Here is a 27,612-nt window from a genome sequence, read left to right on the forward strand (position 1 = left end):
GACTATCTACCTACCCCAACTGCCTCCCCAGATGGCCAGAAGTCTTGCAGTCATGCCACTGTCACCAACCATCCAAGGAGGGACTTACTTTCTATAATTCCTTCCACTGGTTCAGAACCAAACAGAAATGTGCCTGTTCACTTTAGGCTAGTGGTTCTCAAACTTTTGTATTGGTGACCCCTTTCACACAGCAAGCCTCTCAATGCGACCCCCCCTTATACGTTTTTTTATATTTAACGCTATTCTAAATGCTGGCGGCAAAGCAGGGGCTTGGAGGTGGAGGCTGAGACCTTGCAACTCCCACATAATAGCCTCACAACCCCCAGTTTGAGAACCCATGCTTTAGGCAGCTACATAAGCAATAGAAGAATTGTCTTCCTCATGACACCCTGGGCTCCACTATAATAACATGGTTGTGTTCCTTTTGAGAAGTAAGGGACTGAAATGTATTTTGTGCCTACTGCAGAGGTAACCATTTCTGTTCTCCTCCTGGGTAGAGGTAACATGCAGCATGAGAAGCCAAGGGAGATTTAAAGCATAAATGTGAAAATGAAGTTGCTCATAAGGTTTTAAACATAAATTTCTAAATGGAATTCAAAACTATCTTTTTCTTAAGATTCACTTGTTCAGCCACTCAAACTCTTGAGGAGATAACCAGATATGAGCACATATATCTGTCACATAAAACTCAGAAATGTAGAGTACATAAATCTCACACTAACTTATGCATCAGCCCATACACCTGCTCTAGCCTGTAGTGATAATGCACGAGCTACATCGGACAAACGTCAATGATCCCATTAACGTGCAATGGGTTATTTATGTTAATGCTTTGGACTGGAGCTTCAAATTCCTTCTCCACTAACAGAACACCACAGTTTTTCCAGAAGCAAGGGCTAAACTCAGCAAATAGGAATTAATTTATGGAGGAAAGCTCATGCCAAACTCTGCCAACATAAAGGATGAAATCCTGGCCCCACTGAAGTCAGGTGGGGAACTTCCACTGACTTCAGCATGGTCAGGATTTCACCCACAAAATGACTGATTTCCTTAAGTTTTAATCATGCATCCTTTTTATGGAAGTATATTTAATAGCAACATCTCTTAATAGATCAACTAATAAGGATCACTTACACAGCACTGCACATCTTTAAAGCACTGTGTAAACATGAATTAATTAAAAGTAATTAATTACAAATTATAAAAACACTACACCATAGCCTGTCAGGGAAGATACTTGCGATCACGTTACGCAGCTGACATTAGCTGCCATGAAGTGCAGCACTAGGTCATTTACAGGCCCTGCTCATTACCATTTTTATACAGCAGCTTGGCTGCACGCAGTGCAGTGTGCCAAACAAGAACTATGCCCCTCCCAAAAGAGATTACAGTCTTAAAGAGACAGGAGTTACACTGAACTACAAAATAATAATTTACCATTCTTTATGTTTAACTCAAAAAATTAAAGTCCATTCCTTCCCCTCAACCCCACAGTAAATGACCCTGATCACAATTCATATAACTCCCTTGTGGCAGGATCTAAATTTTTGATGTTTTTGTAAATATATTATGGGGTAAACAATGAATCTGTCAAATGAAAGTCACAAGACACAGTGTGCCAAAATTGCTAGCTAGTATATGTAGAGGTTAAAAATGTACAGAAAAACTTCTTTTTGCTTATTTCCCAAAAAGACGTGCAGGAGCCTCCCTCATGAGACTTAGGGACAGTACGAACAGAGCCAGAGTTTACTTGGATTCCTCATAACAAACAAACAGGAAGAAAACCATAAATGAAAGAACCACCATAAGAACTCCATGGTTGAATGCTGCTAATAAAACTTGTCAACAATTACTCCTTAAGGACAGTTTTAGTCACAAAGCTTATAATCACAAAATGGATGTGGAGAAAGGGATAAAGGAAAATTCCAGGACTCATTTTTATTAGTCCCCTGATTAATATAAACTTCAGAAACCCAGTAAACTCAGCTCTCACAGTAACTGGCTGAAAGAAAAAAAAACACTTAGTACATCTTCAAGAGTGATCACCTCCTAATACCATGTAAATATTTAAATATCAACATAAATCCCGGATTAAAAAATAAAGATTTCCCCCAACTCATTAAATTATATTTTCAAACTCATTCACTCTCTCTCTAAAATATAGAAAGTTTTTTTTTACTATGGTTAGGGTGTTACAAACACAATGTTACACATATTTCTCTCAGCTTAGACTGTGTTAGTGTGTGAGATGCCAACTCCTGTGTGTGTGTTTTCCAACTTTATACAGACATATTGGAGTTCAGCAACTCAACCCACACATACACACAAAAGAATTCAAAGCTGAGAGAAATCTAAAATTGACATCTGTATTTGTAACATTACAGAACATACAACTTTACATTGTACATAAGACAAGGATCCAAAGACAATGGGCCAAATTCATCTCATCGGTAACTCACTCCATGGCAGGACTACTGTATTTCTGAGGCCTGAACAAGCTTCTAAATATGTTGCTCTCCTACATCCCACATGTAATGTGATTGTGCAAATGGCCTTGTAACTCTCCTCTCTAGCAAAATGCCATATGAATCTCCATTTACACTGCCATGTCAACCAATACAGCCATTCTAATACTGTTTTCAGCTACCTCACCAGCATTTTGCCTGCTTCCTTCCTATTGTTCTGCATTATATACATACATGTGTTTCCTGCTCCCACATTTTTAAAAGTGACAGCAAAAGACAGCAAGAGAGATTTTTCTAGGACTCAGGACAACAAACACGGCAAAAGTGAACCCCTATGACCAAAGTGTTCACGCCCATCAGCAACATCCCAGGTAAGAGGATGAATACAGCAGCTCTCAATCTTTTTCACTCTTATGAGGGTTAGAAACTCCACAAGAGAAAAACCCATGAGACTGTGAATATGTCTGTGCTGAAATTAAAAACCCACAGCTGGCCTGCACCAGCTGACTCAGGCTTATGGGCTTGGGCTAATGGGCTGTAACTGTGGCGTAGTGTTCGTGCTCGGGCTGCAGGTGGAGCTCTGGGACCTTCCCACTTCGCAAGGTCCTCTAGAGCCTGGGCTCCAGCCTGAGCCCAAATGTCTACATTGCAGTTAAGAAGCCCCTTAGGCTGAGCCCAAGTCAGCTGGCATGGGCCAGCCACAGATTTTAATTGCAGAGCAGACATACCCTGTGTGGTCACAAAGTATGCAAAGCCTTGTATGTCAGTAACCGGCCTAACAAATGATTGTCAAACCCTGATTCAGGAAAGTATTTAACCATGTTCTTCAGTGCTTTCCCAAATAGAGATGCTTTCTTGAATCAAGGCCTGAATGATGGGTGGATGTGAACTTTCTGGATTCAAGTACCAACACTCTAAATTAATCAGATGGGGAATATTATGTTTATAACATTCTTCCTCCTGGGAGAAAGGGCTACATACTGCCTTATACACTTTAGAGTCACACCGCTGCTTCTTAACTTCTGACTATGACGGAAGTCCTATCCTTTTCTCTGAAAGCTGGGGTCCGTGACGTATTGCCTCCTGCAAGAAGGGGGCTTAAAATAGAAGTGTCTTGATACCTTTGGCTAGATCAGTCAGCCATCATGATAAAAAGTAAAAATATATATGAACCCCACTGACTTATTCAATAACTGACACAAACAGGGGAGCTTGCTGAGGGGGTGCTGATCCAGAAATAAAGACAAAAATCTTAAAATGACATAAATTGCATTTTTATTCATTTGGAGATAATGCCATGCCTCCTCCCCTTCTGAATAACTAGAAAGATTTAGGAAAACTAGAGACATTTCATTCCTTTTGGATCCAGGGGGATTCCTCTCCTTTTATATACCTGAGGAAGTTCTCAGAGATCTGGGTTCAACTTGAACTCCAAAATCTTAAAATGAAATTAAATTTGAGCACCTGGGGTTTCATGTTAAAAACATACAGAACTACCAGGTCTGCATGATTTAGGTGGAAAGCCATAACTCCACCCACATTTGCTCAATTCTGAATCCAGGATCACTCAAAAACTTTATGAACCTTTCCAAACATTTCACAAACATAGTCTGAGTTTTGAGTTTGTGACTAAGCTTGAAACCAGACACACGGAGTAGTTTCTTTACGAAGGATTTTCCCAACCCTGTAGGCAATAAGGGTATTTTGGTTGGTGGTGATAACTACTTCCATTTGGCATGTCATTCGACTTTCTGAGATCTTGACGATTGTCTGCAGTGAGTTTGCTGTACATTTTAGTTTCTCTGTACTACTGCCAGAGAAACTAGGCTAAATTCAACAGCTTGTTCTACTGTCTGGGTTTTTTCTCAAAAAGAAAAATATGAAGATTTTTGCTGCTCGCTCAGCCCATCTATTTTTAGTAGAGACTGGACAAATATCAGAAGATTTGAAACTTGAATTTGGTTCAGAAAGACATCCATATGCTTAGATATCTACTAGAAGCACTTGAAACTTTTAAGTCTGCAAACTGGGCTGTAACTCTTGCAAGAAAAGACTTACTCATAAGATTTCTTATACCTCTGCTTCTGCTTCCAAACCACATGCCACAAGACCAGCCCTTAGTTACAGCATCTTGGCGCTTCTAATTCTAATTCCAGCCATAACTTGAAAGTGCACAGTGGGGAGGAAAGGGGAACGCAAGTGAACATGTGACAAAGCTTCCCCACACAGCACAGCAAAGCGTGCCAGGGATTATGAATTATAAAGTTCACTAACATGCTGGGATCTACTTGCCCCACATAGACCTTGCTGGCAGTCTCTAAACGGTACCTGCTTCACATTAACATAGTCCTGTTTGGATGACTTTAAGGTGAATTAGGTACCTTTTAGAGAGCACCATCAGAGTCTACACAGGGCAGTTAGAGCCCCACATGTTAGCACAAATCACATACCTCTAGTGAGCTTTGCCATCACCATCCAGACAAGCCCAAAGTTTCAGTCTTAAAATAAATTAAGGTTTGAGCAGAGTCATCAATCCCTCATTCACAATCAAATCAATGTTTGTTAACCTTAATTTTTATTACAACAGATTGACAAGCCTGTGGGTGCGGACTCTGGCCCTGCGCCACTTACCTCGAGCGGCTCTGGGGTGGCAGCGGCGCGCAGCAGGGCTAAGGCAGGCTCCCTGCCTGCCCTGGCCCCGCACCCAGAAGTGGCCAGCATGTCCGGCAGTGGCTCTTGGGAGTGGGGTGTGGCAGGTGGCTCCGCTGAGCACTGCCCTCGCCACCGCGCAACCACCCCCGAAGCTCCCATTGGTGTGGTTCCCCATTCCCAGCCAATGGCAGTTGGTGCCAGTTGGGGGTTGGTGCCTGCAGGTGACGGTAGCGCACAGAGCCTTCTGCCCCTCCCTCCCCCTTCCCCAGGGGCCGCAGGGACGTGGTGCCAGCTGCTTCCAGGAGCAGCGTAGGGCCAGAGCAGGCAGAGAGCCTGCCTTAGCCCCGCTGCACCATGGAGCTGGCAATCCCACAGGCCAGATTGAAAGCCCTGATGGGCCGGATCCAGCCCACGGGCCGTAGTTTGCCCTCCCCTGCTCTAAAATGATAGAAATTACCCAAATGCCACCAAAATGTTGAAGCACAATAATCCATTCTATTTGTGTTAGCACGTCAGAGTTTATAACTCCATTCTTTAAGAGGCTGCCTTCTACCCACACAGCTCACTCTCGTTTTGTCCTGCAAGATGCAATGTGCCCTCAATATCTCACTGAAGTCAATGGAAATTAACAGGTGTAGAGGGCTGTGCAAGTTCTGGCCCCATGACAGCTGCAGGCAGTTTGCCTTCAGCTCAAGAAAACATTGTTCCATAACATCATCTTCTCCCAAAGAGGAAAAAGGCAACTTTGGATTGTTCCGTGAACACTAACATTTTTCTATCATGACCCTTTTAGGTAACTTCCAGGTTGTTTAGTAATTTGAGTGCTGGTTTTAATTACGTCAATCTACACATTTAAAAACCACAGAGACATTTCTCTTAAAAAGCAGCCTACGCACAAAGGGGAAAGGATTTACATATTATCAGACAAAGATGTGACTATCCACTGAGACTAATCAAGCATTTTACAAACTTTCTTCTAATGCCTATGAGACTTCAGAATCTAAAAAGGAAGGTATGTATTTTAAATGCTTTTTATACATTTTAATATGTCCATATACACCAAGGTAAATATATTGCATAAAATACTAAATAATATGCCAAATGCACTGAAAAACTAATAGGTTAAATATTAAAAGCACTAATGTTTTTCACTGCACTTATTAAGTGTTACTTCATTATAACCATTTTGAATGTCTTGCCCTTTGGAGACCCTGGCTCCTTCCACATAAAAAAAAGCCCTCCAGTAGAGCAGCCCCTGAGCCAAAGAGAACTGGATACAGCTCATTCCCAAACTCATCTGAAATCAAGCAGAATAATCATTGTGGAATGACATAGTGAATTCTCTTTCATATCAGGAGTTTGGCTCCTACCTTCTGTTGGCTCAGGAACAAAACCAACTATTTCCTCTGTACCTTGTGGGCATTCAACTTCATTTAACCTCAGGTTAATAATCTCTTTTATTGGGAGGGTAATATCCTCCATTTGCAGAAGGGTGATTATAATAATGTTATAGATCTTCTATTTCTAGCCATGAGTAGTTTCAAGTAGTTGCATTTTTATATACACAATACACACAGGCCAAGTAATTATGTTATATTGATTCATTGTCAACTGTTACTACTCAGGCAACATTTAACCTAGAATTATGTTTGATCACTAAAACAAACAGAATTTTTAGCAAATGAAAAAGACAGTACTATATAAATAGAAAGCTAATATGGTTCAATGCTATTTCAACAAAGACTTGCTTCCTTGTCTTATTTCTCAGAAAAACTTTAAAACACTCATTTCCTCTTCAGTCAACATGTTCCAACTAAAGTTAATGCCAGTGTAGCTACTATAAAAAAAGTTATACAATGGTAGTTTCAGATAGTTAAAATAATACTTAGGTTCCCATCTAAGCAAATACACTTTCCTTTCCCTAAATGTCTGAGGAAGCCTGAAAATATGATGCAAATGACTGACAGATTCTTTAAAATGTTTTCTGAACTACATAAAATATTCATCAAATATATTTTTGTTTTGTTTAACTAGAAGAATCAACAATTTTAGGAATATTTAGTATTGAGCACAGCTCTCTATTGGATAGACCCTTATTGGTTTTGACAGAGTATTATTAATGTTTACTAATCCTGTAATATTTTATATATGAAGTATTTTTATAAACATTAACTTAACTGGGGGGGATTTGGGAGGGTTGGTTTGGTTTTTTGTTTGTTTTTGTTTTGTTGAGTAAAAGTGTCATTTTTTTATAAAAAGTTACATTTGAGTGTGGCTCCAATGAACTGACTAGGTCCCTGATCCAGCAAAATCAGGGCCAGTCTTAGGGGCAAGGTGATCACCCTGAATCCCAACTTTTAATGGTGCCAAATCACCATTTGGGGGGGCACACCACTCAGTCTCTTTAGTTATTTATTTTACTCCGCTGCTCCACTCATCTGTTGTTGTGTGGTTTTGTTTGGGGGTTTATTTCTTTTAGGTCAACTGCTGGGTGACACTGAAAATGTTTTCCACCCAGAGGAGAAAAAACCCCAGGGGCAGCCCTGCTGCAGATACACAAGTAACTTTATATACACACACACAAATAGTCCCATTCGCTTAAATGAACTCTTCACATGAGTGAACATACTCAAGCATAAGTGTTTGCAGGAAAGGGACCCAAGATATTTCAATAAATTGCTTAAAACTTGAATGAAACCCATGCAACTTAATGTGAACTATTCCAGACACTGAGAAATACAAATACTTCAGTTTCAGTAATATCATTACCAAGTCTTGTCACACATTTTTATGAAATTATACTGGAACAAGATTCTCACACTAATTATCTCTAATGTCTTACTTTTCAGGTTCTAGATATCTTTAAGCAGCCAAAACACCTTACTTTTCCACCGGATAATTAAAATGTCCTTAAGCAATATCTCAAATTGCAGTGTCTACAGACAACTGGAACCATTTACCTATTTTTACTACTTAATTTTCCTCATTGGATTTATTGGGAGTTGTTTTGCCCTATGGGCATTCACTCAAAAGGATCAGAAACAAAAATGTATGAGCATCTATCTAATTAACCTCCTAACAGCTGATTTCCTGTTGACTCTGGCATTGCCAGTAAAAATAATTGTTGACTTAGGTATTGCCCCCTGGAGACTGAGGATATTCCACTGCCAGGTCACAGCTTGCCTCATCTATATTAACATGTATTTATCAATCATATTTTTGGGATTTGTAAGCATGGACCGCTGCCTTCAGTTAATGCACAGTACTAAGATCTATCGAATCCAAGAACCTGGATTTGCCAAGATGTTATCTGCAGTTGTATGGATAATGGTTCTCCTTATAATGGTACCTAACATGGTGATTCCAATCAAAGAAATAGAACAAAAGCCTACTGTGGGGTGTATTGATTTCAAAACAACAGTTGGAAAAGATTGGCATGTGTTTACCAATTTCATATGTACAGCAATATTCCTGAATTTTTCAGCCATGATACTTATTTCCAATTTTCTTGTTTTTAGACAACTTTACCTAAACAAATACAGCAAGAGTTATGCAAATGTAAAGAAAGCTCAGATAAATATACTGTTAGTAACAGCAGGCTACATCATGTGTTTCGTTCCTTACCACATTGTTCGGATCCCCTATACTTTGAGCCAGAGTGATGCTATAACCGATTGTCTTCTGAAACAATCCCTCTTTAAAGCAAAGGAATCCACTCTGCTGTTGGCAGTGTTGAATCTCTGTTTTGATCCTATTTTATATTTTTATCTTTCCAAGACATTTAGACTAAAAATTACTGAGACTTTTATAGCACATAAAGAAACAAAGATTCTCACAGGAGAAGGAGTACATTGAGAAGAGGCACATTATATACAAAAGTACTGTAGTATTTCAACGTAGACTACCAACACTGTGTATGCATATGTAATTTATACAACTGCTGTGCGTTTGCTGAACATGGCTAACAATGTCAATAAAATTACTGTCAAACCCTAACCCTGGGCAGAAGGAAAGCTTAATGATGGATCTGGATCACTTTATTATTTTACAGCTTCATACACTGATTTGGAATATTATACAGTTCTGTACTATCAGAAGACCCGATACGAGTCATAGGAATATTTTAACACACTGCTTAATTAAGAACATATGAAGTCATACTAAAGACCTACCCAAAAAATACCTATGAAGCATGATCCAAACATGTTTTGTAATGCAATTTATCAAGAAAGATTCAAAAATATTTAATAAAGGTTTATGAATTGAGGCGATCTGGACTCACCTTTACTACATAATAATGTTAAATGCTTTCTGTATTAATTTACCAGGTATAATAAAGGAAGAATGTACTCAACAGCAACTGATAAGCTGCGAAGACTCTCCACAGCCATAATAAAACCAAACATTTCAAAAGGCACTTTTTTTAGAAAGTTATTTTAAGCTGAACTGATTTAAAATGCACTGTATCTGCTTATATCACCCCTGTCATTGCTTACAAATAAATTTTTTCATTTTGTAATACTCATCTTTTTTCCCCATTTTGCTACTTCACTGAGTATTAAAATTATGGAAATATGTAAGTTACTACAGTAAAATTCTTGGGTTAAATGGGAAAAACTGAACAGCACAAAGTGTCTAGACAAAACGTAAAATATTCAATTTTTCTTTCTGTATGTTCGTGATTTTTATAAGACTTTTTAAACAAAAAACTACACCAATAAAATAGCTACATGGTATTTACATCTCAGACATTTAGAAAACCAAAATGTCTTAAACACCCAAAAACCAAAGACAAATACAAGTTATTGCCAGTCTGGATTCGTTCTAATGGTAAACCAAAAATACTTCAGAAATATGAAACAAAAACTAGATTGTCTTCGTTTACTAATCCACAAAACGTATTCGTATTTTGACCAACTGTAAACAAGCACCCAAAATTACTCTGGACAGACAGCTCATCCAACATCTAATAGCAAGAAATTAAGAGCAAGAAAATTCAAACCCAAGCTTCTTATATTTTTAAAGCAGAGATGATTATAAGTGCCACATCACATCTTACCTCTTGAACTGATAGCTACAATAGTTGGTTGAATTTTGTATTGTCTTTTAAAATTGTCAGGTTTCAGAGTAGCAGCCGTGTTAGTCTGTATTCGCAAAAAGAAAAGGAGTACTTGGGGCACCTTAGAGACTAACGAATTTATTTGAGTATAAGCTTTCGTGAGCTGCATCCGATGAAGTGAGCTCTAGCTCACAAAAGCTTATGCTCAAATAAATTTGTTAGTCTCCAAGGTGCCACAAGTACTCTTTTTTTTTTTAAATTGTGTCGGTTTTCCTATGTTTTCAGTGAACATTTCTGGGCCGAGACACATAATCAGCCTTTAGGCTTATTCAGTATTAGGCCACTCTTCTGAAGCTGCCAACAAGGGTATGTGTTGGAAAGGTGGGATTTTCTCGGGTTGGGACATGTATCAATTAGCTCCCTTCATTTCTCAAGTGGCATACAGTTAAATGCCAACAAACAAACAAAGACCCAAAGAAGAAAAACCTACAATAATTCTTCAGTCCTACACATTTCACCATTACTAATCTCATACATACATTCTGATTCCCTTATTTCTCAGCTACACTGTCAATTATGACTCAGAAAATGAAACAGCAAATGAAACAGAAAAACTGTTACCAATGCATTGGTAAGTTAACCAGACAGCAGTCGTCCAATTCTACAGAAAATGAAAATTCCAGTGACTAACAGTATCCAATTTTCTATTCAGTATAATTGTTTATTTGATCCATAATCCCTAAATGAGTATTTTAATGCCGTACTCATTTTCTTTATCTAGCATATCACCATGTGTTATTATTTCCAATGCATACACCTGTAGCTAAACAACTACTCAGAAGGCTCATTGAAATATAAAACACTCAAAGTAACCAAAAAAGATTCCTTGCTACATCTCATATTATCTTGTGCCCTAAATTGGTTCGCATTTGGGCACCGCATAGCACAACAGGGTTAAGAATAAAATTAGTGTCACAGCAACAATAAATATAATCTTTTGGGGTCAAAGTTACCCAGTGTAGTAGGTGCTACTGAAGGTCGTCACTTTAGTAGAGCCACTATGGACAAGAGCAACTGTGGAGTGGCAGGGCTAGCCCTACCATGAGGCGAACTGAGGTGGCCGACTCAGATGTCAGACTGGCGGGGTGGGGGAGAGAACCACTAGGACCCACACAGAAAATTGTGTCTGCTGCTGGTGCATATGTATTCTCTCTGCTCTAGATGCACAGAAATGGTGGAGTGCTGTGCTGGAGGAAAGAGGGCACAAGAGACATAACAGGCAAGCAGGAGACAAGGTGAGAGGAAATAACAGAAAGCAGCAGGAGCTGCAGGGAGAGAGAGGAGTAGGAGCCTCTTATGTACCTGTCTAGCATCCCCAGGAGCCTGGACTGATTAACACTAGCTTCTCAGGGAGCTTCCTGCTGCTTCCCTGAACCCACTTGAGGAGAACAGGCAGTCAACTGAAGTAGTAGGAGCCAGTTAGACCCTTAAGACGCTGATATCTTCCTTCACGCAGGCCCTGCTACCAGCCTGCTTATTTGTCCCCTTCAATTGAGCATTGAGAGCCAATATAGCTGGCACAGAATAGCAGTCATGAGTGAAAGAAGAAAACACCCCTCTGGGGCAGCATTCAGTAAAAGAAAGAAAGCAAAGGAAGCTTTTCTATCTAAGCAGGAAGGAGTTCTCCTGAGATACATAGACACAAATGTTCACGGTGAGCCTTCCGGCCCCTGTGAGGATGTGTGTGGTGAGGAGATGCTTGATCTTCCAGTTAGTCAGCGTGCAGGTAACCTGGCAGCTACTGCAGCATCCATATCTCCATCTCAAATGGATGTAACCATGTACATTCCTGAAGAAAAGTGTAGATCAGAGAAGTGTGTGGTGGAGGCGCAAGAAACACCTGCTGCTGAGTTTAGTTCCTTAAGTGTAGATGATCCAGGACTGTGGACCCACTTGAGCAGTAGCCTGAGGGACTTCCTTGTGCTGCATGGGCCACAGCAAGTGAAAAACCCCAAAGACAATGAAAATAGAAGTTTCCATCCAACACATTACTGGCGTGGAATCCCCAATGGTGACAAGGTTTATGTACTCAAAAACCCAGAATGCTGCTTACTGTTTTTGTTGCAAACTCTTCCAGTCTAATGTTCCATTCACTTGGGTTCCACAGGAACAAAGAACTGGAAAAATCTGGCTAGAAATCTGGCATGCCATGAGAAGGCAGCAAATTACCAGAGAGCATTGCATAGCTGGAAAGAGCTTGAGATGAGACTAAGGTTAAAGGCCACCATAGATGATCAGCATCAAGAGACGATTGCATCAGAGTCTCTTTACTGGCAAAATGTTCTGAAAAGGCTCATTGCCATTGTGAGTGCTTGCTACTCAAAACCCAGCACTGCGTGGCACTTCAGATCAGCTGTATGTGCCAAACAATGAAACTTCCTTAAAATTATAGAGCCGATGGCTGAGTTTGATGCTGTACTCCAGGAGCGTCTAAGAAGAGTCACCACCCAAGAAATGTACACACACCACTACCTTGGAAAAACAATTTCAAAATGAGATCACATAGTTACTGGCAACAAAAGTCAAACAGAAGATTGTGGCAGATCTGAAGTCAGCAAGATATTACTCTGTTATTCTGGACTGCACACCTGACATCACCCATATGGAACAAAATGACTTTAATGGTGCATTTTGTAAAACAACAGAACCTAGTGAAAAAGTCACCATTGCAGGGACAGTCAGAGCATTTTCTAGAATGTATTGACATTGATGATACTACAGGAGCTGGTATGACAAATGTGCTTCTTAAAAAGCTGGACGATACGGGAATTGCGATAGCTGACATGAGAGGTCAGGGCTATGATAATGTTGCCAACATGAGAGGAAAGAACAGAGGAGTGCAGACACGGATCCAAGAGTTAAACCCTTGAGCTTTTTTTGTCCCATGCAGTTCTCATTCATTGAACTTGGGGCTCAGTGATGCAGCATCTGCTTCTAGTGAGGCTGCTGAATTTTGTAATGTAATTCAAAGCATCTATGTATTTGTCTCTGCATCAACTCATCAACGTCAAATTTTGAAGCAACATCTGGGAACATCCTCTCTGACACAAACCCTGAGTGCCACACGATGGGAAAGTCAAGTGGAGGCAATAAAGCCTATCAAACACCAAATTGGGAAGATAGAGGATGCCATCGTTGCCATTATGGAGGATAATGCTATGACAGGAACTGTTCATGGGAGAACAGTGGCAGAGGGAAATGGAATCACCAGAAACATACATAACTTTATATTTCTGTGTGGCTTAGTGTTGTGGCATGACATACTGTTTGAAATAAATGTTATAAGCAAGAGACTCCAAGGTGCTGTCCTTGATATATCTGTAGCAATGGAACAACTGGACAAAGCAAAGTCATACCTACAGTCTTACCGGTCAGATGAGGGCTTTCAAAACATTCTGAAGAGCGCACAGAAGTTAGAGGAGGAACTTCACACTGAAGCTATTTTCCCACCCATTCAAGAATAGAAGAGTCACCGAAGATGACGACATTTTGATTACGAGGCACGGGATAATCCCATAAGAGACCCCAAACAACAATTCAAAATTGAATTCTTTAACCATGTGCTAGATTGTGCAATACAGTCAGCTGAAGAAAGTTTCACGCAGCTCAAGGAACACAGCAGTATATTTGGGATGTTCTATGATATTCCAAAACTCCTCACTATACCTGAAGAAGACCTACACCAGCAATGCAGGGTACTAGAGACAGTGTTGACACATGATAACATGTGCGATATTGATGCGAGTGATTTAGGCGATGAACTGAAAGCCCTTTCAAGATACATTTCAGCAGGATCAACTCCAAAGGCTGTTCTGGAATATATGTGCACAAATAAGATGATCACCCTCTTTCCAAATGCTTTTGTTGCTCTGTGCATACTTTTAACACTTCCTGTAACAGTTGCCAGTGGAACGCAGCTTCTCCAAGCTGAAGTTAATAAAAACACATCTGCACTCCACAATGACACAGAAGAGGCTGGTCAGCCTTGCAACCATCTCAATAAAGCATGATCTGGCCCAGACTGTGGACCTTCAGCAGGAAGCAGTTCAAATCTTTGCAACCAAGAAGGCACGGAAAGCACCACTTTGATTATTCAAACAGATAAAAATGCCAGTGTTTTCTACGCAGACAAGAAAAGTTACATTTGCTGTTCAGGCATTTGAAAGTTAAGTGTTACTTAAAATTTTTGAACAAGGCATTTTAAGTTGTTAATTCTCTTTTATTGGGGTAGGTAGCAGAGCAGTACCATGACAGGAGAAGAACAGGAAGAAGGCAGAATTGAGACCTTTCAAAGTTTTGACCCAAGCGAGGAGACATGGGGGTGTCATTTGAGCTCCCCGCCTCAGGTGCCAAAATGTTGTGGGTGGCCCTGTGGACTGGATAGACAGGAGTACTCTGCCTGGGCAAGCTAGGGCAGAGATAGGCTCTGTGCTGACTCTGCACGGGCCATCACAGAAGTTTGGAGGCAGGCCTGAGGAGAGGCAGGCTAGGCCACTAAGTGCACAGTTGCAAACGCCTGTATAGGAGCGGTCTCTAGAGTGAAACTTTAATTCTAACACAGAGGCTGTAGTGGCAGCAAGGAAGGGAATAACAAAACTATACGGAACTGGCAAGTGTGTGGTTTTTGCCCTGCCAAGATCCACACAGTTCCCCAAACACAGTCTGTTGGGTCATTTGCAAGGAGCATGGGAATCTCATTCTTAATGCAGGAACACAAATTGTTCAACTATATCCCCAGGTTGGTGCAATAGGAAGCTCTAGTCAAAAAATGCAATAATCTAAAAAGTACAACAAAACCTAATTTTTAAACACACGTTTTCCAGAATTTCAAATATATTCCATCGTCATCATGAAGTAAAGACTAATATTAATATGAAGTTAACACCTGTTAACAGATCTTAGTAGCATTACTGCAGATATTTGTTTAGAGGGCCACATTTGACATAACCAGTTTTTTCCAGGAAGAAGAAGGGGAAGGGCAGGAGACCCCCTCCCCCCCTTCCCCCCCCAAAAAAACCCTACTCCAGTGAATCCTGGGAATTTCCAGCAAAATCAAAGTAAAATAAGCCTTGTGTTATATTTAAATGTTTATACTACACCCATCTAGGGTTGCCAACATTACATTTCAAAAATAAGGGACTGTTTTTTAGCACTCCTGCCTCACCCTTCCTCCCAATATTATCATCAGTATCATCACTGCAATAAATAATCATAAACAATAAAATAATAATTAGCAGTACTCACCTATATTTGCCAGGGGTATTTCTTGCAGCTTTTTGCCATCCTCAGCAACTCCCGATGTCATTGTACAGAGATGAATAAATAAGGGACGTCCCTTCTAATGAAGGGACTTTAGTGGTGCCCCATACCTTTGCTAAGTGATAAATCTTACCCTCCAAGCAGTTTTATTCTTTTATCTAAGTGCTTTACCATCTTCAATCTATACATTTACATATAAAATTTAAATGTAAGGAGTTAACTTACCAGAGGTATAGGGAAGTGTGTTGCATATTGCAAATGGCGAAGGAGGTCATAACTGGATGGAAAAATCAGTTCTCTCAGTTTTTCTCTCTTCACTGACTTCTCACTGTTCACTGAAATTCTTCCCTCTAACAAACAGTTGACATTCTCACAAGACTCCCCAGGCATTGGAGAAAAAATCTAAAGTAATGTAAAACAAATGTTTAAGATTACTGGAAACTGAAACATTCACAATTCAACCACTACATTGATTCTGCTCCTATTTACCTCAATGGAGGTGCTCAAGATTTAAACCATCATGAGAATAGAGAATCAGGCTCAACATGTAAAAAATATATTACACAACATTACCCCAAGCATTTGTACAGTGTGTATGTACAGACTAATAGTGCTTTGATATGCTGGAGATGGCCTAAGGGACAACTGTGGAAATCAGTGAGAGCTCCCCAATGTAGAAATGAAACAATGCTGTAACAGGTGGGTGTATGAAGATTATGATGCAATACCCTATACTTGTAACACTACAAGGATTGGAAATGAAAGAATATTGGCCATATGACAATAATAAGATGGTTCTAATTCAGAATCATGGAGAACACGTTTGTGCAAATAGGAAGCAAGGGGCAAAGAAATGCATAGTGTGCAGAAAAATAAAAAATTAAACCTACTGGAAACTCCGAACCAAAATCTGTCTTAAAGTCACTCTTGTCTACATCATCAAAAATATTAGTGGTTCCTGAGTCAATGCCCATATGTTCCATAATACTATGTTCCTAATAATCACCAGAGAGAGAAAAAACACCAGTCAGATTATAATGAAAATTCTGTTTGATTGGTCATAAAGCCAAAAATTCCACCCATTTAAAATTAAGAAATATTTTATTGTTTAAAATCAAGAAAAAACAAACCATTCCTACTGTCAATATTCACAATGTTCCCCAATTTATAAAAGGTTTTCTAATTCATACCTATATACTAAAGATAATCAAGGATAGACTGGTTGAAAGGGAGACAAAGACAGATAGCACATCTTGTTCACCAAGAATCAGCATATGTACTCGGGTGACTCTGCCCATAGGGGCTCCTATAGAACTCAAAACTGTTTTCACCAGTATTGCTACCTGCCCTCCTTTGATGGATAGTATTTCCTCTGATGCATGTGTCCCTCTGGACACCACAGGGTGTAATCTGAACATATCCCATGTCCTCAACTTTCAATCAGGTTGTGAGACTGTGGGAGCTGAAAAGGAAACCGAGGAAACACAAGAAGCAGACCATGGGTACTTTACAGGTTGTGCTACAGGATGATTTCACCTCAACAAATTAAGGACCTGATGTAACGTTCACTGAAGTTAAATGACAGCCTTTCCCCATTTACTTTGATCTGCTTTCCTGAAACTCAGAGATTCCAGCTGGGATTGTACATGTATCAGAAGCATTGCCTTGCATTATCATCTTCAGCTGAAGGGAATTCATTATACCTGCACTGCAGCTGGGGTATTTCAAAGCACCAGGATAGACACACATTTGATCTGGGACTCCAAATGCAACAGATTTTCACCTCTTTTCCAATTACTAAAAGATCAGGTTTGAAGTTCTGCACTCCTTGTGTGGAGGTCTGCTACTGATGCTGAACCTTGAATGCAACAGAAATAAGTGAAGATGTGTATTGTTACCTCCAATTTCACATCATGGTCCTTAGAATAGTGTTCATCCACAGTTTCTCCAGTAGGTGAGCGTGGTCGAGTGGTTGCAGTAACTGACAAGTCTCCACGCGATATTAAAGTGCACATGTATGCATCATGGGAGAAAACGTCATGTCGAATAAACTCGCAAAACAGCAGCACCAGATTCACAAATTCAGTCTTCTCATATCCACTGTTTGGGTCAGCTACCAAAAAAATTAATTGTAGTTTAAAACATAAATGTGCTCTTCAATTCCATAAAAATGTCTTTAAAACCATTTTTAACCATAGCTGTTTTTTATTTTTGTCTTCTAAGTACCGCTTTTCTTCTCTACATAATAAGCCAACTCTAATCCAGTGCTGCATAACTGGCATACTTAGACTTGTTACCATTCAGGGCATCTCTCTGAAGAACTTTCTTCTGGCAGTGTATTCCAAAGCATTCTGCTCCATAGACTTCTGCCCACATTGCATTACCAGCAGGCTATTCACTACTCATTTCTTTAATGTATTTCTACCATGTTTAACAATGTACGAGCATATTACATATTGTAAAAATGGACACACTAGGATTGCTCTCTCTCTCTCTCTCTCTTCCTCCCCCCCCCCCCCCCCCCACACCTCGCCAAAGAAGTCTTCATGATTTTATTATGTTTCTATCTATTGGGGCATTTTAGGGTGACTATATGAAATTATGTCCTTAGTAAACACCTTTTGAACACAAATCCTTTGAAATATTTTAGAAAACTATTTGGAAGATTATTTTATTACAGATAAATGTTAACTTTATTTTTTCAGATAAACATACTCATGTGTATCTGAGGGGGGGAAAAGGAGAAGAAAGAAAGAAAGAATCATCCACTTTTGCCAATGAGTTACCATTGGCTGACAAAGAATCAAGAATGAATAATCATTTTTGAAGGTGACTATTTTACTTAATTTGCATTTGTCACAGCAATACTAAAATTTTACTCCGTTTGTAATATATCAAGCATTTCATGTTTGTAATCATGCAGAGGTAGCAGAGTAGCTTTTTACCACAACTTCTTTAATAGGAAACAACACCTCCAGCTAGCCACAAATTCAACTCATCAACAAGTATTTGAAACCAAAATGAAGTTACACTGTAAAATCTGAAACTAGTTCAAAATACAACCATTGTTCTACAAACAGCAATAATTTGCTGCAACATTAAGCAATTTACAGATGAACAAGTGAGTTTGCTAGGTCACTCCCAACTTTTGGCAAACAAACAAAGCCCTTCTATTTTTCACCCTAATGCACCTTTTATAAACTCTGTTTGTTGTAGTTCTCAATATAGTACACTATCACAGTTACGTAGTTACAGCCCAGCTATGCTTTCACTTTAAAAATAGAACTATCAGAAGTGTACACCTGATAAACTAAAGTGAAAATTTCAGTTAATTCCTGAATTGGGAAGGAAGCCAAAGCTCACTAAAAAATGTTTGCTATAAAATTAAAATAGTCTAAGTTTTAAAAAAAATTGTTCAAAGGACAGATAAAATTGCACACAGCTTCAAAAGTAGAACCCCCAGATGCAGAGAAGTGGTAACTCAGAGGAGTGAGAGAAGTATCTTTTAAAAAAAGTACAATTATAGTATAGCCATTTTTCCTCTATTGATCGATACCATCTGCACAGTATTCTCATTCTTGGAGACTGAGTAGCTCACACAGTATCTCAAAAGTATTCAAGTACAATACATTCTGCAACAAGTTTAACAAGAAGGCCAGTATGCAACCCCACAAACACCAAGCTGAATGATTTCAACATACTTTTGTTTTATGTTTCAGATAGAAAAGAGAAGGGAAGGAGAAGATACCTCAAAAACCAACAGAAAGATCTAAGAAAACTGAACTTCACAAAATGAATAATTCAAAATTTAGCTCTCTCAAATCCCCAACATGAAAAAAAAATCTCTAAAGAACAAGCGAGTTAACAGAGGGCACAGGGATATATAAGAGTACTAGGATCACCAAAATAATGTAAGGGGCCTAGTGAAAGCATGTCACACTAGTCATCATAATTAATGTGAAACGTATGTATTGTGACAAAGCTCTGTCCTTGCCTCCGTGGGTCCTGCATTTCCTGGCGGATTTCACTACCCTCAGAGGCTCACTGTGACCCTCCACGTAACCCTCCTCTCTCTAGAGACAAGGGTCACAGTCTACTGAGCCATTTTCATCATAAGCCAGCGAGGGAGGTGAGGAGAAGTTATCCTTCCTTGCACAGTCTCTGTTGTCTCCCAGTCTCAGTGATTAATCAGGGGACAAAGGTGCGGGGGGAGCCCGGGCCCACCCTCTACTCCAGGCTCCAGCTCAGGGACCCTAATAGTATCAGCTATGGTAATGACCTTTTAGAAACATAACATGTACAATTCCCTGGGCTACTTCCCCCACAGCAGCCCTCACTTCCTGAAGCTCCACTTCACCCTTATCTCAGGGCCTCCTTCCTTGTGCCTGATATGGTGTGTACTACTCAGCCTCTCCACCAGCACAACTTCCTCCCACAGCTCCTGACATGCCCACCCACCTGACTAACTGGGAGGCTTTTAACTAGTTTCAGCCAGCCCCTGATTGGCTTCCGGTGTCCCAATCAACCTAGCCTTCTCCCTGCCTTCTGGAAAGTTCTTAATTGGCCCCAGGTGTCTTAATTGACCTGGAGCAGCTGCCATTTCACTTATCCTGGTACTAAGGATTTGTTTAGCCTGGAGCTAATATATCTATCTCCCACTACTTTTCCATAGCCATCTGGCCTTGCCCAGTCACAGTATGGAAAATACATGAGGACTTATGTATAGATGCTGAATATTATATTCTCTAGGCCTTGTCGTTAAGAGCAGATCAATCAAAAATAGCATTCCTTGAGACAAACCTCCAGACAGAAGATGAGACACACTTAACTCCCTCCCGGACCATTGATGTATTGTGTATCTTACAAAAGAAGTTTATTAGCATACTGAGTCAAATGCTCATGAAGAGTTTACAGAAATTTTAGAAGGAAATCAACAGGAAGAGGTGAATAGTGGGGGGAAAGGGACCCTGTTTTCAGGTGAAGATCAAAGTTCTGGCCTGTTATATCTAGGGCGCAGATGAATCCCCGGGTATCCTTCAATCTGCAAAGACAAATGATATTTGGCTTGAACTTATGAAAGAAGGATCTCAGCCATCCTGGTTGAAAACACTATGGGGAAGACTTGTGGTAAGCTACCATGTAGGAAAGAAGAATTTACTCACCTTATGCAGTAATTGCAGTTCAAGATGTGACCTGCTGTGGGCACTCCATTTCAGATGCGCATGTCCCTGGCCTGCACATGAGTCCTGTGCCTCCTCACGCCAGACACCAAGGCTATGTAGGGATGTGGAGGTGAACCACCTTAAGTTCCTTTTCCACTCAAACATCTCCATAGAGAACAGTCTGAAGCAGAAGGGAAGGGAGGCTGGGTAGTGGAGCACCCACAGGGACACACATCTCAAAGCACTGCAGTTACTGCACAGGTGAGTAAATTCTTCTTTCATACACGACAGTTTACCACAGCATAGTGCTTTGAAAACGTACGTACTGAGGCCCACGGAGTAGCCCTACGTATCTCAGACACCATTATGTTTTTAAGCAACACTATGGATAATAAATGCCTGTGGTTTTATAACAAGTGACAATACATCCAAATATCCATCTTGATAGTCTTTGAGCAGAAATCATAGATCTCTTGGATCCATCTGCAAAGGAAAGGAACAGTCTTGGTGACCTTCGAAATTGCTTGGTCCTATCCAAGAAGGAGACCAGATACTTTCTAACATCCAGGATATGAAAACATGACTCCTGAAGAGTTATGTGGCTTCAGGAAAATCACTGGTAGATTAATAAACTGGTTAACATGGAACTACAAGAGATTCTTCAGTAAGAATTTAGGATGTGAGCGCAAAAAAAGCCTTATCCTTGAAGAATACCGTAAAACAGGTATCTGCCATCAAGGCACCAATCTCCCCAACTCTATGGGCCAACGTGATGACTACTAAAAAGGCCATCTTCACAGATAAATGGAGTAAAGAACAAGTTTCCACAGGATCAAATGGATGTTTCATAAAGTAATTGTATACCAGGTTCAGGGCCGGCTCTACGTTTTTTGCTGCCCCAGGCAAAAAAAATTTTGGCCACCCCCCACACCCTTTTTTTTGGCTTTTCACGTTTGCACTTTGCAATGTTTTTGTTCTTTTGTTTTGACTGTTTCAAATCTTTTAAAAAATGAAACCAGAGAATTTGTAGTTAGTGAAATAAAACAATTTCCTATTACTGTATTCATTTAATTTTAAGCATTGAGAAATGTTTGAGAAACGCTTGTCTTGGTCTAATCAACTATGAATAATTTACATTCTGAGTCCAACTTTTCAGTATAAATGAATCTGACTTTTCTCAAAGCTGTATGTGTGTTTGCAAGAATAATTTTCCCCATTTTCTAAATATATTCTCCTGTTTAGCACTTTCTTTACCAAAGTGACAGAATCTGCCAAGCCTATTGTTGTTCCAATGCCACATTTCCATGCTATGCTAAGCCAGTCCTTCTGTAGGGAGTATTTCTTGTTAGTATGGCAAAGGAAAAAAGGTAAAGCACACACAAAATCTGTGGAGGTTCCTTTGCTCTGGCAGGAGAGGGAAAAAATAACAGGCAAATCTGGTTCACAACTGAGATCAGACTGACTGATTGCAGTAACAAAGCCAAGTAAAGTTTAAAATGGATTTAAAGTTAACAGTGTGGCCTTGTAAAAGACCCTTTGAGCTTTTTGACTATAGTCTCTGGCTGTTGTCCTTTTGGGCCACAACCTGAAAGTTACTTGTTATCTGTATTTATTTTTTTGGAGTTCTGATCTCAGAGCATAACTTTTTGAAGAATATATTGGTACATCTGTCAAAGAATTTACAGCTAGAGTGGGGGAGGCGGTGGCAGGGGCTGTGCACAAGGCTGCTCAGCACGGGCAATTATTGCTTCAGCTGTTTGGACAAAGACACAAAATCCTAAGATGGGAAAGGGTGGCGGATTTGGCAGCCCAGGAGCAGCAGCTGCGTTGCCTGCCCGGAGCTGGGCTCGTGCGGACTGAGCTGGCGGGCTCGGAGTGCCTGGGATTCCCGCCCCCCTCCCTCCCGCAGGAGGCTGGCGCTGGGCAGAGGCGTCAGGCACCTGCCCGGGGGTAGGCTTGGCCCGAACACTGCAGCCCCAGCGCCACTGGAGAGGAGAACCCTCGGATCTGCTTCTCAGCTGGGCTCCCTGCTCCGGCAGCCAGGGGCTGCTCCCAGGAGGGGACCTGCCTTTCCCTGCACTTGCCCGGATGGAGCTGGCGCTGCTGCCCAGGTCTAGCCGCCATCTGCTCCCCCAGTGCACAAGCCTGTGCCTGGGCGCAGCTGCCTGACAGGAGCAGCCCATGGGCATGGGCTTGCGCCCAGGCCACGCTGGTGCAGCTGCCCAGTGTTCGCCCATGGGTCGAGCAGCTGCCCGCGACTAACCAGCCTCCTGCGCTGCCCATGTGCTCCAGCCTGCGCCTGGGTAGCACCGCCACCACTGATTGCTGGGACTAGCCGCCTCCTCCCCCGGTGGATGCTGCCGGGGAGCAGGCGGAGCCCGCAGCTGGGGGGGAGGGCTGCCCCGTCCGCCGGAGCGCCTGCAAGTGCCCTCTGCGCTCACCAGCATGCTTTACTTGCAGATGGTGATCATGGCAGGGAACATGAGGCTGGCTTATTACTTCGAGTACATGGACACCTTCACGGTCAACGTGCAGGGGTTCTTTTGCTACGAGGGCTCCTACCCAGGGCTGGCTCTAGGTTGCCACCCCTGGAAATGTGCAGCCCCAAGCACGTGCTTGCTTTGCTGGTGCCTAGAGCCGGTCCTGACCAGGTTCATGTCCCAGGTCGGGGTGAGATCTTTTGTCTGGGGGGTAGAGCATCCCCAAACCCTTAATAAACCTACATGATATAGCATGAGCAAATATGGAAACTCCCTCTATAGCCAGAAGAAAGGATGATATTGCAGCCAAATTGACCTTAATTGAGTTCACTGATAATCCCGAATTCTTCAGATCCACCTAATAATCCAGGATGACAAAGAGGTACAGCTTCAGGCAGGAAGCAGCAATGACAGCATCTGTGAGAGAATCTCTTCCATTTCTGCAGGTAAGTAGCACAGATTGACTTCTTCCTTCTACTCAATAACACCTGTTGCACTTCCTCAGTACAGGAGGATTCTTCCCACAAACCATCCAGGAATCACACCTAGAGGCAGAGAACACCTAGATCGGAGTGAAGCAACCCACATCCTGTGAGAGGAGATAAGGAGTGGTGAGGAGCTTGAGCAATGGATGGATGCATAGATAAGGATACTAAGCTTGTCTCAGACAGGTTGGTATTATTAGGATAAATCCTGTGTCAGTGGAGTTGGAGGAAATGCATACAACAGATCATTCTTCTGTCCCCCAAAGAATTGCATCCCAGATCCCATCTTTAGCAGAAAAGAGGACACTTCTTGTTCCTGAAGGTGGTGAAGAGATCCACCTCCAGCAGACCTCATCTTTGGAATACATTGTATAGCACTTGACAGTCTAGCTCCCATTCACAATCCTGTGAGAAGTGCCTGCTGATGACATTGGTTGCAGTGTTCTGAATGTCTGGGAGGTGGCATTGTATCTGATGAGCTATGCACCAGTTCCATAGTTTCACAGCTTCAGTGCACAGAGGAGCAGGGACTTGTTCCTCCTTGCTTGTTGATGTAAAAAGTGCAGAACATGTTGTCCGTCATGACCCTTATTGATTTGTCCATGATCAGAGGTAGGAAATTAAAGCAGGCATTCCTGAGAGCCTTGGACACCAATAGATTGATGTGGAGATTGGTCTCCTGAGTTATCCATCTGAGTTGTAAGAGCATTGAGATGAGTTCCCCATCTTAAGTGTGATGCATCTGTTGTTAAAGTTAGGGATGGAGTTGGGCAGCAGAATCGAACTCCTGTGCAGACACTGAGTTGATCTTTCCACCAATCCAGGGAGTTCCCCACTTAAAGAGGAACCATCACCTATCTAGCCAAGATGTGTCTGACTGGAAACTAGGTTGTTCTGAGCCAACCTTGAAAGCTATGGAGAGGTAGCTTTGTGCGATCAGTCTCAAAAGTACAAGCTGCCATGTGTTCCAAGAGCTGAAGATAGTTCTTTACAGTGGTCTGATGATTCACATGAATTGTCCATACCAAACCTAACAAGACTACAAACCTGTCTGAGGGAAGGTAGGCTCTGGCTGTCAACGCGTCCAAAGATGCCCCTATAAACTATGTTCTTTGCAGGGGTTAATGTGGATTTTCTCACATTTAGCTGGGACACAACTCTTGGAATGGAGCAAGAGCAGTTTAGATTGGAGAGAGCACGGCTTCATAAGAATGGTCCTTGAGTAGCCTGTTCTGAAGATATGGGAAGATGAAGATTGCCTCCTGTCAGAGATAAGAAGCCACTACCACCAGAACCTTGGAAAACACCCTTGGGGCAAAGAACAGGCCAAAGGGAAGCACTTTGTATTGAAAATAATCCTGGCCTATAGTGAATTATAGATATTTCCTGTGCAAAGAGTGTACCACTATATGGAAATGCAGATTTTGTCGGTCAAGGACCAAAAACTAATCCCCCTTCTCAGTGAATCATGAGCCATGAAAGGTGGTGGAAACATAACCATTTCATCTGGTGACGAGGATGAAATGGGTGTTTGAGGGGTAACCTCCTTATCCACACTGGCATCAACCCTGTTCCTCACGTCTCTTTCCTGTGGGGTGAACTGGTTGGGGAGGAGAGGACTGCACAACTCTAGTCTCCCTTTGAGATAGTACTTGTGGTCTGGAGAATTTCTGTTGGTAAACAGCTCAGGGACCTCAGTACTGCCATCAGGGAAGGGGGGGGGCATATGGGAGTGGAGGTGACATACAAGGCTGGTTCCATCAACCTTGATGACAGTCATGATTTTCCCTGCAACTCGGATTCCTGGACCGGGGGGGGACGGGACGGACACAAACACACGACGACACGGACACAACCCTGAACTGATATAATGGAGGCTGACTGGAAGTCTCCTTCATTCTCCCCAAAAACATCCAATGTAGGAGCCCTAGGGTACAGTAGAAGTCTGGAGATCGAGGTGTTGGTACAGAAAGATGCTCACTACACATGAGAATTGGGGATTCCAGCTCATCCATCATGGACAGGTCCCTCAAATATCTAAACTCTTGCAGTACGGAGCTGGTACCGATGTAGCAGCCAAGGACATAGTAGCCAAAGCTGATGGTACTGCTGATGGCAGGCGTAGCGATGTAGACACCAATGGAGAATGGCATAGTTGCTTGCTCGTTAGCAAGGGTGCCAAATGAATAAGTGCCAAAAGCACGACCGAGCTTGACAATAGCAGGCCAGGATGCTTATGCTTGCCCTCCTCCCTGGTAGAGGGGACTGACGCCCTGTTGGAGCCATATGTCTCCCACAAGCTCCAGGACTTTCCAGATCTTCTGGTACTGGAGGAGGAGTCCTTTGACTCAGTGGTACCAAGCTAAGTGGTCGAGGCTTCAGAGATTGTAGATCTTACAGGCAACCTAGGCTTTTTTGGAGCAGGCTCCTTCAGAAGAGAATCTGTACCCCACTTTTTGGGAGCCCTCTCAGAAGCCTCCTATGACTTCCCCTTCTTAGGAGCCCTGCATCAAGAGATAAGGGGAACTGAATCTATCTAGAGACAGATGTATGGGTTGTGGGCTCCTGACCTGACTCAGAGGCTGGTTGAAATGAGCACTCCATCACTAACAGTCTGAGCTTAATCTCCTTGTTCTTTCTTGCCCTGGAATTGAAAGCTAGACAGCAATTGCACTTCTGGGTGACATGGGGCTCCCACAAACAATGGACACACTTAGAGTGGTCATTGCTCACAGGTATAGCCTCTCAGCAGGAAGAGCAGTGTTTGAAGCCTGGCAAGCCAGGCATGCACTGCCAGAAAGACAAGGCTCCCCAACAAGAAAGATGGAGGCGGGGGGGGAAATCCTCTCACTACTAACTAACTAATTTTAACAAACTACTATAAAAAGAATACGAAATAGCCGAGGCACACTCAAGGCAGGCAAGCTAGAGCTCTGTCTCAGGCCAAGGAGGTAGAGAAGGAACTGGAGGCAGTTTGCCCACACATATGGTCTCTGTGTCCAACAGGAGAAGCCCAGAAGAGCAGCCCCTAGTGACAGGAATCCAACATAACATCTAAAACAGCAAAAACAGTCCGCAGTCCCTGAGACTGTAAACACCGAGAAGTATTTGCCCTGGGTAGTCCTCACCAAAATGAGACCATTAGCACCTAAATGCAGATTTTACAACAAACTTATAACAATTTCCTGTTGCTAAGGAAGTACATTGTTGAAGGACTGTACTATGTATGTTTCTACAAAACATTTATAATCTCCTTCATGCAAAAAGTGTCAGCAGTCCATGTACTTGCCAGGCTTCTGAGTCAGGAGAAACTGTTATGAAACATCATAAAGGAGTTTCATTAGACAAAGAAATTTTTGATGGCTACTTAGCATGCCCAATAAAAAAAAATCCCACTTGTTTATAATCTGACCAATTTTCTTTTCAAGTTAAGCACTGAGAACTAAATATATACCAAAGTCAGCCATTTTTAATTCCTCATGAAATCAATACTTTATATTATGAATTATGCATGAAAAGTGTATCTTTCCCATCCTAATACTGCAATTCAAACATGGATAAAAGGAGTTTGCTCAAGTTTTCCAAAAATTCACCTTTGGGCACAGAAATCACGGGAAGATTTCAGCACAAAAACGAAACATTTTGGAAAATTATGATAATGTGAAAATGGGTGGAGGGGATCATAATGGAAACTGCAAATTAGCAGCATATGGTCTGACAAAGCAGAATAAATTCAGCAGCTGGACACAAGACCAATTGCTCTGGTCCTATTTTGGAACAGAGATGAATTAATACTTACATAATGAGGGAGCCTGTGTATCTAAAAACCTCAGTAGGACATTCTGAAAGACAGGAAGGCTGGATCCAGGGAGAGAAGCTGAAGAAATAGATTCTTTTTCATCCAGCACTTCTGACTCACCACATCTCTACACAGTGGGAGAAAAAAACCAATTAGCATATCATGCAACTCTAAATGTGACAGTGTTTCTC

At 41.6% G+C, this 27,612-nt stretch overlaps 2 protein-coding genes across 3 annotated transcripts in view; one reads left to right on the forward strand and one right to left on the reverse strand.

Annotated features, from left to right (window-relative positions):
- Nucleotides 1-27,612, reverse strand: part of MED12L (mediator complex subunit 12L) — a 322,334-nt gene that overhangs the window by 208,923 nt on the left and 85,799 nt on the right. For both annotated transcript variants that reach the window (XM_084639004.1, XM_084639003.1), the window contains exons 12-15: nucleotides 27,422-27,548; nucleotides 17,394-17,608; nucleotides 16,386-16,490; nucleotides 15,721-15,897 (exon numbers count right to left, since the gene is read on the reverse strand). In XM_084639004.1, the coding sequence (XP_084495130.1) occupies nucleotides 15,721-15,897; nucleotides 16,386-16,490; nucleotides 17,394-17,608; nucleotides 27,422-27,548 (624 nt within the window). The remainder of the gene's footprint in view (nucleotides 1-15,720; nucleotides 15,898-16,385; nucleotides 16,491-17,393; nucleotides 17,609-27,421; nucleotides 27,549-27,612) is intronic.
- On the forward strand, nucleotides 8,022-8,972 carry GPR171 (G protein-coupled receptor 171; the record flags this gene model as incomplete). The annotated part of the gene is made up of 1 exon (XM_084639009.1): nucleotides 8,022-8,972. One exon carries the CDS (start codon nucleotides 8,022-8,024, stop codon nucleotides 8,970-8,972), a length of 951 nt encoding a protein of 316 aa, XP_084495135.1.

The sequence above is a fragment of the Lepidochelys olivacea genome, assembly GCF_965140295.1.
Source record: "Lepidochelys olivacea isolate rLepOli2 genome assembly, chromosome: 9".
NCBI classification, from domain to species: Eukaryota; Metazoa; Chordata; order Testudines; family Cheloniidae; genus Lepidochelys; species Lepidochelys olivacea.